This window comes from Sceloporus occidentalis, unplaced genomic scaffold (genome assembly GCF_023333645.1).
Source record: "Sceloporus occidentalis isolate IW3139 unplaced genomic scaffold, rSceOcc1.0.p SCAF_6, whole genome shotgun sequence".
Classification (NCBI taxonomy): domain Eukaryota; kingdom Metazoa; phylum Chordata; class Lepidosauria; order Squamata; family Phrynosomatidae; genus Sceloporus; species Sceloporus occidentalis.
Window position 1 is genome coordinate 27,564,004 of NW_028316986.1, and position 16,332 is coordinate 27,580,335.

The 16,332-nt window shown below is 39.0% G+C and overlaps 1 protein-coding gene across 4 annotated transcripts in view; it reads left to right on the plus strand.

Annotated features, from left to right (window-relative positions):
• Positions 1-16,332, plus strand: part of PREPL (prolyl endopeptidase like) — a 49,123-nt gene that overhangs the window by 29,104 nt on the left and 3,687 nt on the right. For all 4 annotated transcript variants that reach the window (XM_089529160.1, XM_089529159.1, XM_089529161.1 and 1 more), the window contains exons 9-14: positions 1,573-1,776; positions 2,707-2,882; positions 10,292-10,508; positions 11,778-11,927; positions 14,317-14,449; positions 15,894-15,976. In XM_089529160.1, the coding sequence (XP_089385286.1) occupies positions 1,573-1,776; positions 2,707-2,882; positions 10,292-10,508; positions 11,778-11,927; positions 14,317-14,449; positions 15,894-15,976 (963 nt within the window). The remainder of the gene's footprint in view (positions 1-1,572; positions 1,777-2,706; positions 2,883-10,291; positions 10,509-11,777; positions 11,928-14,316; positions 14,450-15,893; positions 15,977-16,332) is intronic.

A 16,332-nucleotide genomic window follows, 5' to 3' on the forward strand; every position in this document is an offset into this window, starting at 1 on the left:
TGAGAAATATTTAGTAAATATAATACAAAAGGCATTATATCACTCACTAAATCGCTGCTGAACCACTGGCCACCATCAGCCCGGGTCCAACCTGGATCCAAGCCATGCTCTGCCAGCACTTTTTAGAAGTTGGAAAGCTTTCCTCCTCCTAAAAAGTGCTGGCGGAGCGTGGCTGGGACCTGAGCTGATGGTGGCCAGTGATTCAGCAGCTCTCTCTCTCTCTCTCGCTCTCTCTCGCTCTCTCTTGCTCTCTCTCTCTGCATTTGTTTGAATGACAGGCTGTGAGCAACAGTGGTTGATATTAGCTGTACTGTGGTTATTTTAATTTGTGTGAAATAAAAATATTGGGAAATCCCATATAAAAAGCTTTTTATATAAATAAATAAAACCCCACTTGTCTCAGTGTACCTGAATCAATTAAAGCAACTGCCTTTACTTAGCTCATCACTTTGTCTAGGTGTATTTTCTTTCAAACTTTAAAAAGAAAAAAGAAAAAGCACCCTCTCTTTAAAAAAACAAACCAACTCAGGATAGCGCCTGCCTTAAAACGCAGTTATCTGAAAATATTTTAAAATTTCACTTAGAATACTTATGCTAAAAAGGTAAACTTACACACTCTCCAGCCAGTCTCCTAACAGTAGCATTCAAGTTAAATATAGTACCCATTCTGTAGGGTTTTCTAGACTTTTTAGATTGATCCTCTTCAGGTTTTAATCAATTACACGGAGTGCAGTTTTTCTGTGTAAAGCTTTTTGACTCTGAGTGCCACAATTCCCAAAGCCTTTATCAACCTACTAACCAGAACTCCTTAAAAGAAAGTAAGCAGTGGGTAAGAGACCCTGCTGCTTTCAGAGAATGAATCTTGATTCCTTTCATTTCTAGGAGTGTTAAGACTTAAAACATAATAGCCCCGAGTTTCTGAGTGTAGCTGTGCCAAAAAAATGATTTTGTTCTTCACAATGGCTAACGCTGGGAACAGAGTCAGAAGCATGGATTGTAAGTGGCTGAGCCCGCCAAGGCCAAGGCATGGCCTCCATGCAGTAACTGACGTTGACTTGGCTGAGTTTCAAGTTGGATAGAGTGAGGGCACAGACAGGAGGGAAGGAAGAGATTTTTTAAAAACTTCCTAATAATACCCGGGCGTACAAGATAAAACTCTTTAAACAGATAACATGCATGGTCCTGATAGCGGTTTGTTTTTAAAGACCGAAATAGCATTTTTAAGGACATTGGGTCGCTGTTTGCTTACTATCGTTTATTTCAAAATGAGCCAAGATTTTGTTTTCCATCTGCATTATATGTTGAACCTCATTAAGTAGCTTTTAGAGAAGTGGGGGAGGTAGCTAAATTGTTGCCCTCATTGTTGTACTGTTTCTGTCAACATTTTTTTTTTTTTTAAGCGTTTATAGGGAAAGCAATTCCTGGCAGACACACACGCCAAAGTTAATTAAGCCTGAAGTCCAAATCTTTTCATTGGAGAGGAGGCAATGGAATACATTTGAAGAGGAAAACAAAAATCAAAGAATGGGGGGAAATAATAATATTTGTTGGGATTTTTTTTTTCATCCACAGCTACCTGCATGGGCTTGTTCATTTGAATTGGAGCCGCATCCTGAATATACCACCAGCACTTGCTGTTTTTGGCTTCTCTCCCCAGTTCAACCTCCAGTATGCTTTGCATATTCACTGGTAGAAAACAAGGTTGTTGAGCACACTGCACAAGAGGTACCAATTACCATGAATTGTCACACCATACGTTTAGAAGCTAAGAGCAAGGTAAGACTCTTGATTCTCTTAATATCTTTTAAAAAGGTTCCCTTACCCTCTTTTAAAAGAGCGTCTAAGAGGAAAATAAGGACTGACATCTTGTAAAGGCCTCAAGATGCCATATCGAGTAGATCAGTTTGTATTTCTCCGCACCCCTGCAGGCAAGGGTTTGGGAGGCTTAGTATTTCTTTTTCTAGTTAGGTTTTTCAGAATGCTGGATGTAAGGGTGCTATTTCTTCTAGCAAGAGAGAAAGTCATGTCACAGAAAGCTTATAGAAATGTCATTTGTTACATTAATACTCATTCTACTTTAGGAGACAAGACATTTCAGACCCACCTCCCTCCCCCACTGACAAATCAAAATAAACATCCCAAAACAAATATAGATGTGTAGCAGTAAAAATGTTCATACAAAATGTAGTAATAACCATAATATTCTGCATGGTAAATGGAAAGAAGGAAGGTAAATGGAAGAGAAGGAGGAATAAAAATAACATGTCCTGGCTTGTTGTGTGTATTAGTCACACAGACGAGAATTCCTAGGAAACTTTCAAGTTTTAAACTAAATATATATGTATGCAGAAATGTTAAGTTTATAACTAAAGGTTTGCTGCTGCACTAAGTGCTAAGCTACTCAGGTCATAATGCAGATGGGTTATCATTAGAGAGTGCAGGAGGAGTGGGTTGCTTTCATGCTTTATAGCCTTCTCAGGTGTTGCACTTAAATGAATTTTTATGCTCCACATTGGTAAACGAACCCAGTGGCAGGCCAATCTCCTGTTTTATTTTTTGAGAGTGCTTTTGTACAGTCAAAGTGCCAAGGAATTACAGTAATAAGAAAAAACATGCTTTAAAATGTATAATTGACGCTTTTTGTTCCTGTGTGTCCCTTGTGAACTTCGAAACATCCTTTAATGTAAAATACTCCCTCATTTCCAGGATGAAACTTGGGTGCCAATTACAGTTTTTCATACAGCCAATTCTATAGAGCTATGCAGGAGGCCACTTCTGATTCATGTATATGGAGCTTATGGCATAGACTTGAACATGAGCTTTAAAGCAGAAAATCTCATGTTAATCAATGATGGGTGGATATTAGCATTCTGCCATGTTAGGTAAGCCTCATATATTGCACTATTTTCTCATGCATTTTTCACTTGTTATGCATGCAATGACAAATCTCAGTTCCAAAAATTGAATCTTTTAACAATAAAGTCTACCATTTCATTCACAGGTTCCTATATCATAAATTTTTTATTGTGTACTGTTTTGAAATTGGTTTGCCATATACCATTTGCTAATAATTTAGTGAAATGCCTGTTCTTTGGGTAAAGACAGTTAAATTAATGGGATAAGAATGCTATGGTTTCATTTCTTTGACTTTCTACTAATCATGATTAGCTTTAGTTTTTAAAGCTTTCTTGATATCTATTGCACTATGCCAGTAGTAGTTCCTAAGCTTTTCTTTAGTCATGTCAAATAAAATGGTAAACAGAGATTATAATCACATTGTGATGATTTACATTCACATAAAAAGAGGGAGTGTGAAATATATATTTCCCTTGAAAATATATGAATAATGTCAGTGGTATAGTGAATAATTTTTATCAAGCTCATTAACTATTCTACTGGATAAATTAATTTACCTCTTTGCTGTAAGCATATATACTTTTAGCTCTTCCATGTAGTTATAAATAACCAGTGTCGAGATAAAAATAATTCAAAAGAATTTTTTTCACTTTTTATTTATTTAAATATTTATATCCTGCCATTTATTGAAGGATATTAGGATGGTATACAATAAAGTTTTAAGCATTATTGCTGTCCATATTTTGTGACATCAAAATGAAAACAAAGTGTATCTCAGGGTATGGATTCCAGTTTAGTTAAAATACTATAATTTTACAATCCGAAATACTCCAAAATCCAAAATTGTCCACATGGGTGGCTAAGATAGTGATACCTTTGCTTTCTGATGATTCAGTGTACACAAACTTTGTTTCATGCATAAAATTATGTATAAAATTACCTTTAGGCTATGTGTATAAGGTATAATAATAACTTTATTACGGCCAATTGGCCAGCACGAGTATAAGGTATATACAAAACATAAAAGAATTTCAAGTATAGGCTTGGTTCCCATATCCAAGAATATACATTACGTATATGCAAATATTCCAAAATCCAAAACATTCATAGTCCCAGATATACCAGATAAGGTCGACTCAATCTGTATATAAAAAGAGATTATTGATATCTTGCCCAACCTACACCACCTGGATGTCCCATTTGTTTCAGTGTTATTTAATTCCCTGTACATATTTTTTTTATATCATGTCCATAGCACTTCCTTGGTTTCAGGTGAAAGTACCGTATATATTTGACTATAAACTAACCTCATGTATAAGTTGAGGGCAGTCTTTAGGGCCAAAATTATGAATTTTGGGATGACCTGTGGATAAGTTGAGGGTAAAATTTAGAGGTATGTAACAAAGGATCTAAAGGATGAAGCAAAGGAAAACAGTGCCAAAGAACTTAGAAATTTCCAGCAGGCATAACTGTTTGTGCCCACACTAAAGGCTGGATGGATGAGGAATAGAGGGGGTCAGAGCTTCCAGGACAGATTTAACTCTTGCCTGTCACCAGAGGATGGTTCCTTTTCTTAACAAGAGTTAAAGTACAGTACATACATTGACTCATGGATAAGCTGTCTGTTTTTGGGGGGTCAATTTTGTGACTAAAATTTCTAGACGTATACATGAGTATATACAGTAAATAAATCACTGGGAATTTATTTTGTGTTAGGTTTTATAAAATAAACCAGATATAAAGAAACCACCACCATGACACACACACACACACACACACATTCTCATCTTTAACTATTACTTGGAAGAGGGCAGTGACATGAATTAGTCCTCCTTCTCATTTCTGCACTTGTATTGTAAGATACAGCTAGGAGCCAGTTTTATCCAAACTGTAATGTGTGACCCCCAACAACTCCTGGAGTTCACAGGGATCAAGTTCGACAGCACATGTTGTGGCAAAAGTTCCAATACATCACACATCTGCTTCCACTCCTTGTTCATAATACTGAACCTGCTTATTATATCCAAGTACTGAAACGGCTCTGCAGTTTGACTCAGTCTGTAAGTTTACAGTAGATACCTCTGTTGTTAAAATATGAGTAAATGTGCATATATCTGTACATATAGCCTTCTTTTCTAATTAGCAGACCCAGCTCAAGTTTTGAAAACCATTCTGAGTTTTAAAAAGAAATATGTATTAGTTTAGCCCAACTTCTGTTGCTACTATTATTAAGTCATTTGCAATTTATGACAGCGTATTTTGGCAGACATCCTCTTTTCCAGAACTTGTTCTACATTTCATCCTTCTGCCCAAGAGGAATTTCAAAATGTCCTCCATATTGAGCATAGCTAAGAAACATGATTTTACAGTTACATTAGTGTTTTTAGCTTTTATTTGATCATGTCCTCCATTTTTCTTGAACGCCCCACATTTTGCGGTGCCTTATCCTTCTTTGTGGTTATGACATCTGGTCACCCTGACATATGGTAACCCTAAAGTGAACCTATCACAGGATTTTCTTGCAGGATTTGTTCAGATCGGTTTTGCCTTTGCCATCCTCTCTGATTGAAAGAGTATGATTTGTCCAGGGTCACCCAGTGGTTTTCCATGGTTGAGCAGAGATTCAAACCCTGGTCTCCAGAGTCGTAGTTCAACACCAAAACCACTAAACTACATTGGAACTTCAGCTGCTATAGTTTGAACTAAACAAGTTGTCAAATTATGTTTCATTTTTCAGCACATTTGCCAAAAAAGTATCACTTCAACAATTTTGTTCTTGGTATAATGGATAGAATTTGTGATATACCAAAATATGATCCTATAATACTGTAGCCACAAAGTCCACACCCAGGGTTAAAATAAGGGTGAGTAATTTACTCAGAGCAGATTAAAAGCGAACTGGGTGGGATATGAGAGGTATATACACACATCTCCCATACTACCAAATGGCCAATCACACTCTCTCGGCCTTAAAGGAAGACAGTGGCAAACCTCCTCTGAATAAATCATGCCAAGAAAATATCATGATAGGGTCACCAGACGTCATAGTTGAACTGAAAGAACAATCACCAGCGTTCAGTTCCCATACCTGACTAGATCCTTTTTGGCTCCCCATAATCCCCCTGCCGGTATGACCATGTTTCCAACAAAAGTACGTATTCTAAGCCCTAGTGAGCTGTTAAGTAGATATGAGTACAACAGCATCTTTCCATTCACATTCCCTAGCAATTGGTAACATACTGTCCAACATTTCACAGATGAAAACTAGGACACGTGTGGCCAAGCACCATCAGAATTTGGTCAAGACAGCAAATGTTATTAGTGAGGAAGAACACACAAACTAGGTGAGCTTGCTATAGTTTGATTTTACCTGAGCCTAACAGGGCAAAGTTCAATCCCTCTTTTCCCTTCCCCGGAACCAAGTTAACTGAGCGCAAACTACTTTTGCACTTCAATCTGCAGCAACTGAAATAAGCTGAAGACAAATGAGAAGAACTGGAGGTTAAGAGAAACTGGGATGTTTTAGAAGCACCTGAAAAAGTGGAATAACAAAGGATTAATCAGGACTATCCCTGCCAAATTGGGACAGTTGGGAGAGGTTACAAAACTGAGAGAGTTGGACAGTATGCTCATATGAGAGGCATACTGCCTCAGATCCTGGAGGTAACGTGTAAGCAATAAATCAGTAATGAAATTGATGGTGGCCTTTCCATTCCAGACACATTTAGATGATACTGATCTTGAACCATTTTAAAATTTCTGACCTACACTGGTAACTATATGTGGGAGAGTGTAGCCCTGCTGATTCTCTTCGCCTTATAGAATATAGGGAGTTGCCTTGTACTGAGTCCAGGGTGACCAGACACCTAACCACAATGGAGGACAAGGCACCGCAAGATGTAGAACATTAAAGAAAAATGTAGGATATTAACAAATAAAAGCTAAAAATAGTTTTATAAGTATAAATTTGTGTTTCTTAGTCATGCTCCAAATGGAGGACATTTTGAAATTCCTCCTGGCCAGAGAGATGAAATGTAAGGCATGTCCTGGACAAGGAGCATGTCTCGTCACCCTGACTGAGTCAGACCTTTGCGCTAGTATTGTTGACACCAAGAACAGTTTTCCAAAGTTTCAGTTGGTTATTCCAGTCCTGCCTGGAGACCCTCTGTACACAACCTGGGTTGAACTTAGGATCTTTTTCATGTAAGCTTTACTCTATTTTAATAACCAAGCACTGCATTGGGTTTAACCTTTTATGCTCTAAATTGCTTAAGTCCTGGGCATCAGAAGGGCTGGCTGTCTCAATATGAACTTGCTTTATTATTAAAATCAGCGGGACAGGACCTTTTGAAGCCAGACTTCCTTGCAGAGGCCCACTTATCAGGCATGCAGAAAAGCTTTCTCCTATTCTCATTCCCAAATTCTGAAGCACAAGTGGTTTCTGCTCTCACTGTGTTTTGGAAATGGTTCAAGACATATCTTTTGACTTGCTGGTTTTTTAAAATTGTTTTTGTAGCTTTGGATGCTTTTCTTTTTTATTCTATTTTTAAATAATTATTACTTACTTTCCTTTTCCCCCCTGCATTATCTAAGTGAGTTTCAGAAAGACAGTATAGAAATATCACAAATCAGCTAGTCATTCAAGCAAGCAGGAGCATGACTGGCAACTATTGATAGCCTTATGTTTCAAGACTTTATCCAGTTATCCAAGATGGTATATCCCAGCCCAGACTTTGGAAAAGTCGCTTTTAGGGCTATATGTCTTAGGCCCTTATCACATGTGAAACTAGAACTCCAATCCAGAGCCAATCTGAAGTGAAAGGGAAGCAGAGTCAATTCAAATCCAAGGCAATTCACGTGATGAATTATCACACAAGAAGAATGAAATTGTGGTCATTCCTGAGTCAAAGTGGAGCGAGTGCACATTAAATTACTACACCAGTACATACCATGCAGATTCACCAGTGTGAATTGGGACCTTTGCGAATGCTCAGTGAGGATCTGAACGCATTGTGAACCTTTGCACTTCCGAGGTGAAGAAGGGGGCCACTTCCTGGTTCCAGTTTCCAGTGCTCGCGTGAATGATAGGGAATGTCGCCTATCCCTACATTCCTTCTGCTTCATCCGAATGTATCACCGGCAATATTATTATTATTATTATTATTATTATTATTATTATTATTATGCAGTGAAAGAATGTTTTAATAATAATAATAATAATATTTCTTTAACAATAATAATAAATTTCTTTCACTGCAAAATAATCAGTGTAGAAGCTGCAGGTTTGCTTGGAGGTAAATCCTTTGGAACTGAAGGAGACCCATTTTGAAGGAGTACAGAAGTGATTTCCCTTATTCTCCATGCTCCCTAAAGTACCACCTCCCTGACTCCAGTCCACTCTCCTTCCCTTTGTAACAGTTGCCTTCTCTTAGGTTGCATCCGCACTTGGGAAATAATCCGGTTTGACTCCACTTTAACTGTCCTGGCTCAGTGCTATGGAATTCTGAGAACTGTAGTATCATGAGATATTGAGTCTTCTCTGCCAGAGAGCTCTGGTGCCTCAGCAAATTAATAACTTATTATTGGTATTGTTATTATTATATTGCAGTGCCTTGTTCTCTATTATTATTATTATTATTATTATTATTATTGAAATATTATGCAGCCTCCGTTCTTGAAGGAGTACCAGAAGCAAATGGAGCAAAATTGCAGTGCAGCATCATGGGAAATGTGGGACCTTGGAGGCAGGGACGTAGCAAAGGGGGGGGGGGTGTCCGTGGGGTCCAGAACCCACCCTTCCATTAGAAATAATGAATGGTATGTGCTGCCGCACTGCTGTACCCAAGCCCCATTATAATGGTGGCACTTAGTCTGGACCCCCCCCTTCCCACAATCCTGGCTATGTCCTTGTTGGAGGTTGGGGGGGGGCGTGTACCAGGACGGAAGCAAAGTTGCATTCCACACCAGACCAATTTGGATTGAAATCGAAGTGAGCTTGGAAACAATTTTTGTGAATTCGCTTGTTACTGAATTTACAAAAATCAGGAGTCACTTTGGATTGACTGTGGATCCGCCTCGAAACGACACCCCCCCCGCCATAGAAAGCAATCACGCGAGATAATACATCACGTTTTAACATGAATTTGCATGGTTGGACCTGCAGTGGCTTCGGATCAGAGCTGCAAAACTCTCCGTGTGATAAGGGCCTTAGAAACCCCTTATTCTGCATAAGTAGGCATAGACCAAAAAAGTAAATTTTCTAAGATCTGATAAAGCCCCTTTCATACACCACTTTCACACCGTTTTGGAAGGTGTCGGGTAATAATCCAGTTTGAGACTGCTTTGATTGCTTTGGCTCAATCCTAAGGAATTCTGGGAACTGTAGTTTTGTGATACATTTAGCCTTCTCTGTCAGAGAGCTCTGGTGCCACAACAAAATACAATTCCCAGGATTCCCTAGCAGCTGAGCCAGAGCAGTTAACGCATTTTCAAATTGGATTATTTCTACCGTGTGTTTTGGACCTCAGTCTTTTAGAGCAGACTTTAAAGAAGCACAAAAAAATTGCAAAAATCACCTTGCTGTGTTTCATTTGTGAAAGCCAAGTCATTCTTGTTCCATGAGCAGAACTCTGCTGATATATCTCTGAACCAAACAATATTATTATTTATTTATCTGCAAATGTTTGATAAATCCATTACCACTTTAAGGAAGCATTTCTACATCACAGAACACTCCAGCATACCATAGATGAAAATCAAGATATGGGTGGCCAAGGAACATCAGAGTATGGTCAAAATGGCAAATGTTAATCGTAAGGAAAAATACACTAAGTAGGAAAAGACGCAACAGTTTGCTTTTCCATGAGCCTACTGGGAAGGGCAAGATTCTGTCCCCTCCTCTTCTTTCCTGCTGCTGATTTAATTGAATGCAAACTACTTTATGCATTCAGTTGCATTCAAACTACTTTTTGCATTTGTGACAGTCAGCATGGTATAGTGGGCTGAGCATTGGACTAGGACATTGAGAGATTAGAGTTCAAATCCTGGTTTGACCACGTAAACCCATTGGGTGACTTTGGGGAAGTCACACTCTTTCAGCCTCAGAGGATGGCAATGGCAAACCCCCTCTGAAGAAACTTGCCAAGAAAACCCCATGATAGGTTCACCATAAGTTGGAAACGATTTAAAGGCACATGACAACAAACTACTTTTGCACACCAAACTCAGTTTTGTAAGCTGAGGACAAAGGGAGACAGTGGGAGGAGGAGAGAGAAACTACAGCATTAAAGAGCTGAAAAAGTGAAATGACTAAAGAATAATTAGGACTGTCTCTGCTAAATTGACAGTTTGAGGAATCGGATATGTATTAGAACATGGTTGTTGTTGTCCTCTTAAGAAATGTGAATTTAAAAAAAAAAAACTTTCTAATTGTCAGAGGTGGAGGAGAATTAGGCCTGAGTTGGCACAAAGATGGATGTCTGAAGAAGAAGCACAATGGTATCCAAGATCTTCAGGCCTGTATCAGGTTGTTGCATGACCTAGGATATTCCGAGCCATCACATACAGCCCTAATGAGCCTGAGTGCTGGAGGAGTTCTTGCAGGAGCCCTCTACAATAATGACCCTCATCTTATCAGAGCCATGGTTTTGCAGGTGAGATTACTATTCCATTTCATTTCACTCCAGTTGTCAGGACAGTCTCCCTCGTTCTTGTACAATCACTTTGAAAGAGACATCTCTTAGGATTTTGTATTCTGGCAATGAAACATCTTTACAATTAGGAATGAACTATAGGCATAGCAGCAAGGACAAACCCTGCTACTCTCAAAGCATCATCATGCTCCATAAGCTCTTAGCACACAAGGCTAAAATGCCTGGCTGAGCCTCCCTTTTTCATGATCTCTGGGGCAAAACTGAAACCCACATTTCCTAGCTCACAAACTGCAGCAGAGTTTGACTTCCAGCCCAGTTCTATATGAGTTTCTGAGCAAAGAAGTGGAGAATAACAGTGAAATGGTTGCACCATTTATTTAAATTGCCCTTTCCCTCCAAGATTGCATCCTAAATCAGGACCCTTGTCCACCACCTGCTGAGACTAGCACCCAAACCATTAAAGTTGGGGGGACACACGTAACCCTCTGAAGGATTCTGTAGGGTGGAGCTATGTCAGTTAAAGTAGTGTCAAGCTGCATTATTTCTACAATGTAGACACACCCTTTATTGGCTAACCAAAATAAAGAAAACACATCATGCAACCTTTTGAAGCTCCACTGGCTTCTTCATCAAGCAAAAGATGTTTTTAAAAATTATACATCTTTTGCCTGAGGAAGAATCCAGTGGAGCTTCAAAAGCTTCCATGTTACATTTTCTGCATTTTGGTTGATCAGTAAAGGTACCGTTCTTTTGTGGATTTGGGTTTATGCTATCATAGTTCACTAGCAGGATGATGGCCACTGTATCGTGAATAGACTCAAGGACAGATTTGCATTATATCTGCATAACATACATTTGATTGTAATTTAGGGAAATTGTTTGATAGGAGGTTTTTTTGGTTTTGGTTTTTGTTTTTTGTTTTGGCTTTACCATTAATACTTTTGAAAATACTTTGATCAACTTCTTCCAAAAATCTATCTAAAGAACCCATTAGCCATACTAGAAAATACTAGGCTTCTACAGTCGGCCCTTCTGATTCACAGGGGATCTGTTCTGAAACCCACCCACCCGCAAATCGTAAAAACCACAAATATTGGAGCCCCATTGTTTTTAATGGCTACATGCTCCTGCACACGCACCATTTTGTCCCACCTGGCTTCCCATCCGCATAAATTCAAAACTGCAAACAGAAAGTTAGCGAATCCGGAGGGACAACTGCTATCTGCTATACTGTTAATTTTGTAAAGAACATATATCTTTTGTTCCTAGGCCCCCTTCCTGGATGTTCTAAATACTATGCTAGACCCTCATCTCCCCCTGACTATTGAAGAGCAAGAAGAATGGGGCGATCCATTGACAGATGAGACTTGCAAGGAGTATATTAAAGGCTATTGTCCATATCAGAATATTAGGCCACAGGTACCATCTAATCTCTTTTTAATGCTACAAAGTACATTTTTCATTATGAAATGTTGCATTTGGAGAGCAGTCTTTAATTGTTTAAATGGTTTTTAGTAATGGACGTACCATATACTCAACTATAAGTCGACCTCATGTATAAGTCGAGGTCAGGTTTTGGTACCAAAATTATGGGTTTTGCCCATGGATAAGTCGAGGGTATAAATTGGGAGACTCCTTCAGTGTGTTTATGTGTTCATATAGCAAGAGCAACTTTCACTGAGACTTTTCTTCATTGTTTCAGCTTTCATTTCAGCCAGATGTGCAGGCGGTAGGGGGACTCTTAAACAAACGGCAGTATCAATCAGTCACCCAGGACTCTTTCTGCTTGGCTCTTTCTGCTAAACTCCTCTCCGCACCACATAGGGAAATCTGAAAGAGCTGTTATCACATTTCCATAGCGACCCATAAATCAGTCGACCTGGGGTTTTGGGGTCAATTTTTAGGCATAAATTTTTAGACTTATAGATGAGTATATACGGTAGTCCAACTAATCTGAAGAATTTCAAAGTCCCATTAATTTCTATGGGAGGGTGCTAAGAAGGTGCTTTAAGCATTATCCTGTGCACACTTACCCAGCAGTGAGGGCTACTGGACACAGTGTGCCATTTATTTATCCATCTATATTGAATATCTCACCTTTTTATCTGCCCTGGAATCCAAAGCATCTTACAAAAGTTAAAAGACTTACAGCTAAAAGCAGACACCATTAAAAAGTTCAAATATAATTAGCCTATCAGTTGAATAAAAGTAATTAAAAACATATCCTCTCATTATGACCTATCTTCAAAGGCCTGCTGAAACCAAAACAGTTTCACCTACATAAGAATGGATAGCAAGGAGGGTGCCCATTAGTGCTCTCTAGAGAGTTCCAAAGTCTTGGATGACAACTTTAATGAGAAAGAGATATATGGATATAGGAATAGGATATAGATATATGCCAGAATTGTATATGACTTATCAGTCAATGTAAATTTGCATACACTTAACTACGTAGTGTACACGCTAAGAAACCCTGTTAGTGAATTGGGAAGATGTGTAACAGGACACCAGCAAGAAATGCCCTATGCACATCAGTTCCTTTTTGCATCAGTTACATTGCCAGCTTTGCAACAGACCCAAAGCGGATGAGCCAAAAAGGCTGTGGCTGGACTACACTAGCCCTGATCACGCCAGGACCTTGGCAACCTCACAGTCACAGTCCTGATCCAGGCCGCCGCCATGGTCCTGAACTGGGCTGCCAGAAATAAGGGATTATACCTGCTCCTTTTTGGCCTGGTTCATCTTGATTGGCACAGCATTGGTGCAACGTCTGGCCACATTCGGAACATGCATTGTCTAAATGCCATGCCTGCAACACAGCCCAAAGCCGCATCATTTTGCCCGTGTATTTCAGGCCATAGTTACATAACAACAGCCCCTCTACTTGATATGAATGTTGTGCATCTTCACAGTTCTAATTGCCATACATATAAATCCACTTACAAATACCTAACTCTTACATAAGATTTCAGCCCTCATAAATAAATTCAACCCACCAGCCATATATTGTGAGTTCCCAAGTGTTGATAAAAGTCCCTTATTTTTGGACTTGCAGATGGAAAACAAAAATAGCAATTACACTCAACTTCCAGTGGATTCCGATATGTAGGTGGTGGACTGCATCTTGAGCACCACATAAGTACACCTCAAATGGAAGGGCAATGGCAAGACTGGCATAATTACCTAGGCTTTCTTCAGAAGATGATGAAATACAGAAATATTATTGACCAGGGCAAGATATAAACTTAATAACTGGCAAGAGGGGTGGGAGTAGAGTGGTGAAAAAGGATTCAGGCAGTAGTAAAAAGATTAAACCTTAGAATAGAACACCCTACAGTTGTGTTGAAAGAGAGATGAAGGAGCAATTGCAGAGGCAATGAGCTGACAGATCCCCCCCCCCCCCCCGCTCTAAGCTGCTTTCTAGTCTCAGTAGTGGAGGATGTTTACAGAAGAGTTTAAACAGGAAGAAGTTTACTAAATGTCACAGTTTACAAAGTCACAGATAAAATCTTCCCATAATCATTAAGTGTGGCAGAGGCAGAGGTGATTTCTTCAAAGGTATAATTAAATCTGTGTAACTCTTTTCTCCTGCTGACATGGCATAGTAGCTTCCACTAGATTAAAAATTAATGGCTGCACAGACTGGCATCAGTAACTCCATCCTGCTAACTCAACCATTTCCTTCCCTGCACCCATCTCTCTCTCTCTCTCTCTCTCTCTCTCTCTGTGTGTGTGTGTGTGTGTGTGTGTGTGTGTGTGTGTGTGTCTGTCTGTCTGTCTTTCCCCTCCCCTTCCTCTCTTTTTCTAGAATTATCCTTCTCTTCTCATCACAATCTCTGAAAACGATCAACGAGTACCTCTGGCAGGGTTATTAAGATACATCTGTAAACTTAGAAAAGCTGTACAAGACCATGCCCAATCCAGCAACCAAAATGAGAAAGGTAATACGTATTATAAATCTCTACATTTGGATGTGATTAATTAAATTCTCACTGGAAGGACTCTAAGTCTAGTCCAACAAGAGATTTGTTTATGTAAATGGACACTGCATTTTATTACCAGATAGAAAGTTCCAGTCTAGGAGCAAAAACTGTGTACATGGTGCCCTACCACTACACTAACCTCTTCCTCCAGGAACAGGAAGAAGGGCCTTTTTCATTCTTCTCCTCCCAAGCAATGTTTTTGAGAGCCTTGATATGGAGTAGATGAGATTAGATTCTGGTCTCACATTATAATTTGAAGAGAACCTCAAATGAGAGTTTTCTGGCTGGCCACAGGAAACTGTGGTTGAAGAAACCAGTATATCGTCACTCAAAGTAGGTGCATATGGGAAACAGCAAGGAAGGAGCATGCACAGTTACAGTACTCTTTTTCAGTTCAATAAACTCTAGTTTCAAATTGAATGTGATAATCTGGCCAGCTAGGGATTGGTGTAGGTAGCTTGCTCTTAAATTGGAATGTAGTTCTCTGTAACTTGTCTGTAATGATATCCAGTGATGACTGATATTCATATAGTAGAAGATCTACTTTTCCTAGCATGGTGTCTGCATAGCATTTCAGTTCTAACAACTCATTCAGCCACCACTTTTCCTAGTTAACAGTTAAGGAATTGAAAGTATGAGACTTAAAATCATTCTTGCTTCAGTAATCATAAAAGAAGTGACCATCAAGAAAGTAACAAGAGGACACCATATGTTGTGTGGTACATCAGACACAGCTATAAGTTCTCTAGCAATAAGGGTTTTAAAAGCATTCAGGCTGATAGAAAGACAAAAAGTATGTTTGTTTGAATGTATTAGAAACACTCTTTTGCCACAGAATACTATATTTTGTTGACAATTTAATATGTCCAGATGATGCCCAGGTGTCTCCTCACTCCTCAGGCACTAACTGGCTATAGGAGTATCCCAGCATCATCAGCTTCACTAGAGAAGAGGACATTCTGCACTAGTGAATACATCCATCTGCAGCATCTACTAAACTGCATATACTGATATAACCACAGGTTATGTCACCAGCAATATTCTGGCCTCTATTTCTAGCTTCTTGTGAACTGTAAATATTGGCGACATGAAATAGTCTCCATTTTGTCATTTAAAAAATGTATCATGTAAAAGGGTCATTATAGTCCTTGTGAGAAAATGTTGACCTCTGGATCCCCAGTTTGGGCTTGACAGATGACCAAAATTGTCTTCCCTTATGATAATAATCTGGAATCAACCAATACAGGAAATCAGCCAAATATTTCACCCACAGCATTCTTCAGTCTTTAAATGATTTGTGAAAAAATAACTTTACTATTTCACTTCCATCACAATTAAAAATACACTTGTTCATATCTTCTATCTTAATGTATATTTGGTTTGTCTTATATATTTGTCTCAGGACCTCAGGCACCTAATATCATCTTAGATGTGCGGTCAGGAAGCAGTCATTGTGCCCCTTCATGGGAGGAGTCCTTCAATCAGGTAGGTACTGTTTTTGCAAATGGTGGGAGAAACCTGTAGAAAAGCATGGATCAATATTATATCCTGGTAATTGCTACTGCTCACACTTTGGGAGAAAAGTGACATATAAATGAAACAAACAAACTAATAAATAAATAAAATATTTTGTTTGAGGGAAAACAGTGACCCCCTTAGTATATCCATAACCCTATAATGTTGGTCATTCACAATTCATAACCTTATAATGTTGGCGATTCACAGTTCTCTTACAACCTGTTCTCAAGCTTACCCCATCTTCCCTTACCCAATTGCCACCTATCCTTCCTATCAACTGTGCATACATTCCATCTCCATCTTCTCTCTGGAGACCTTGTAGT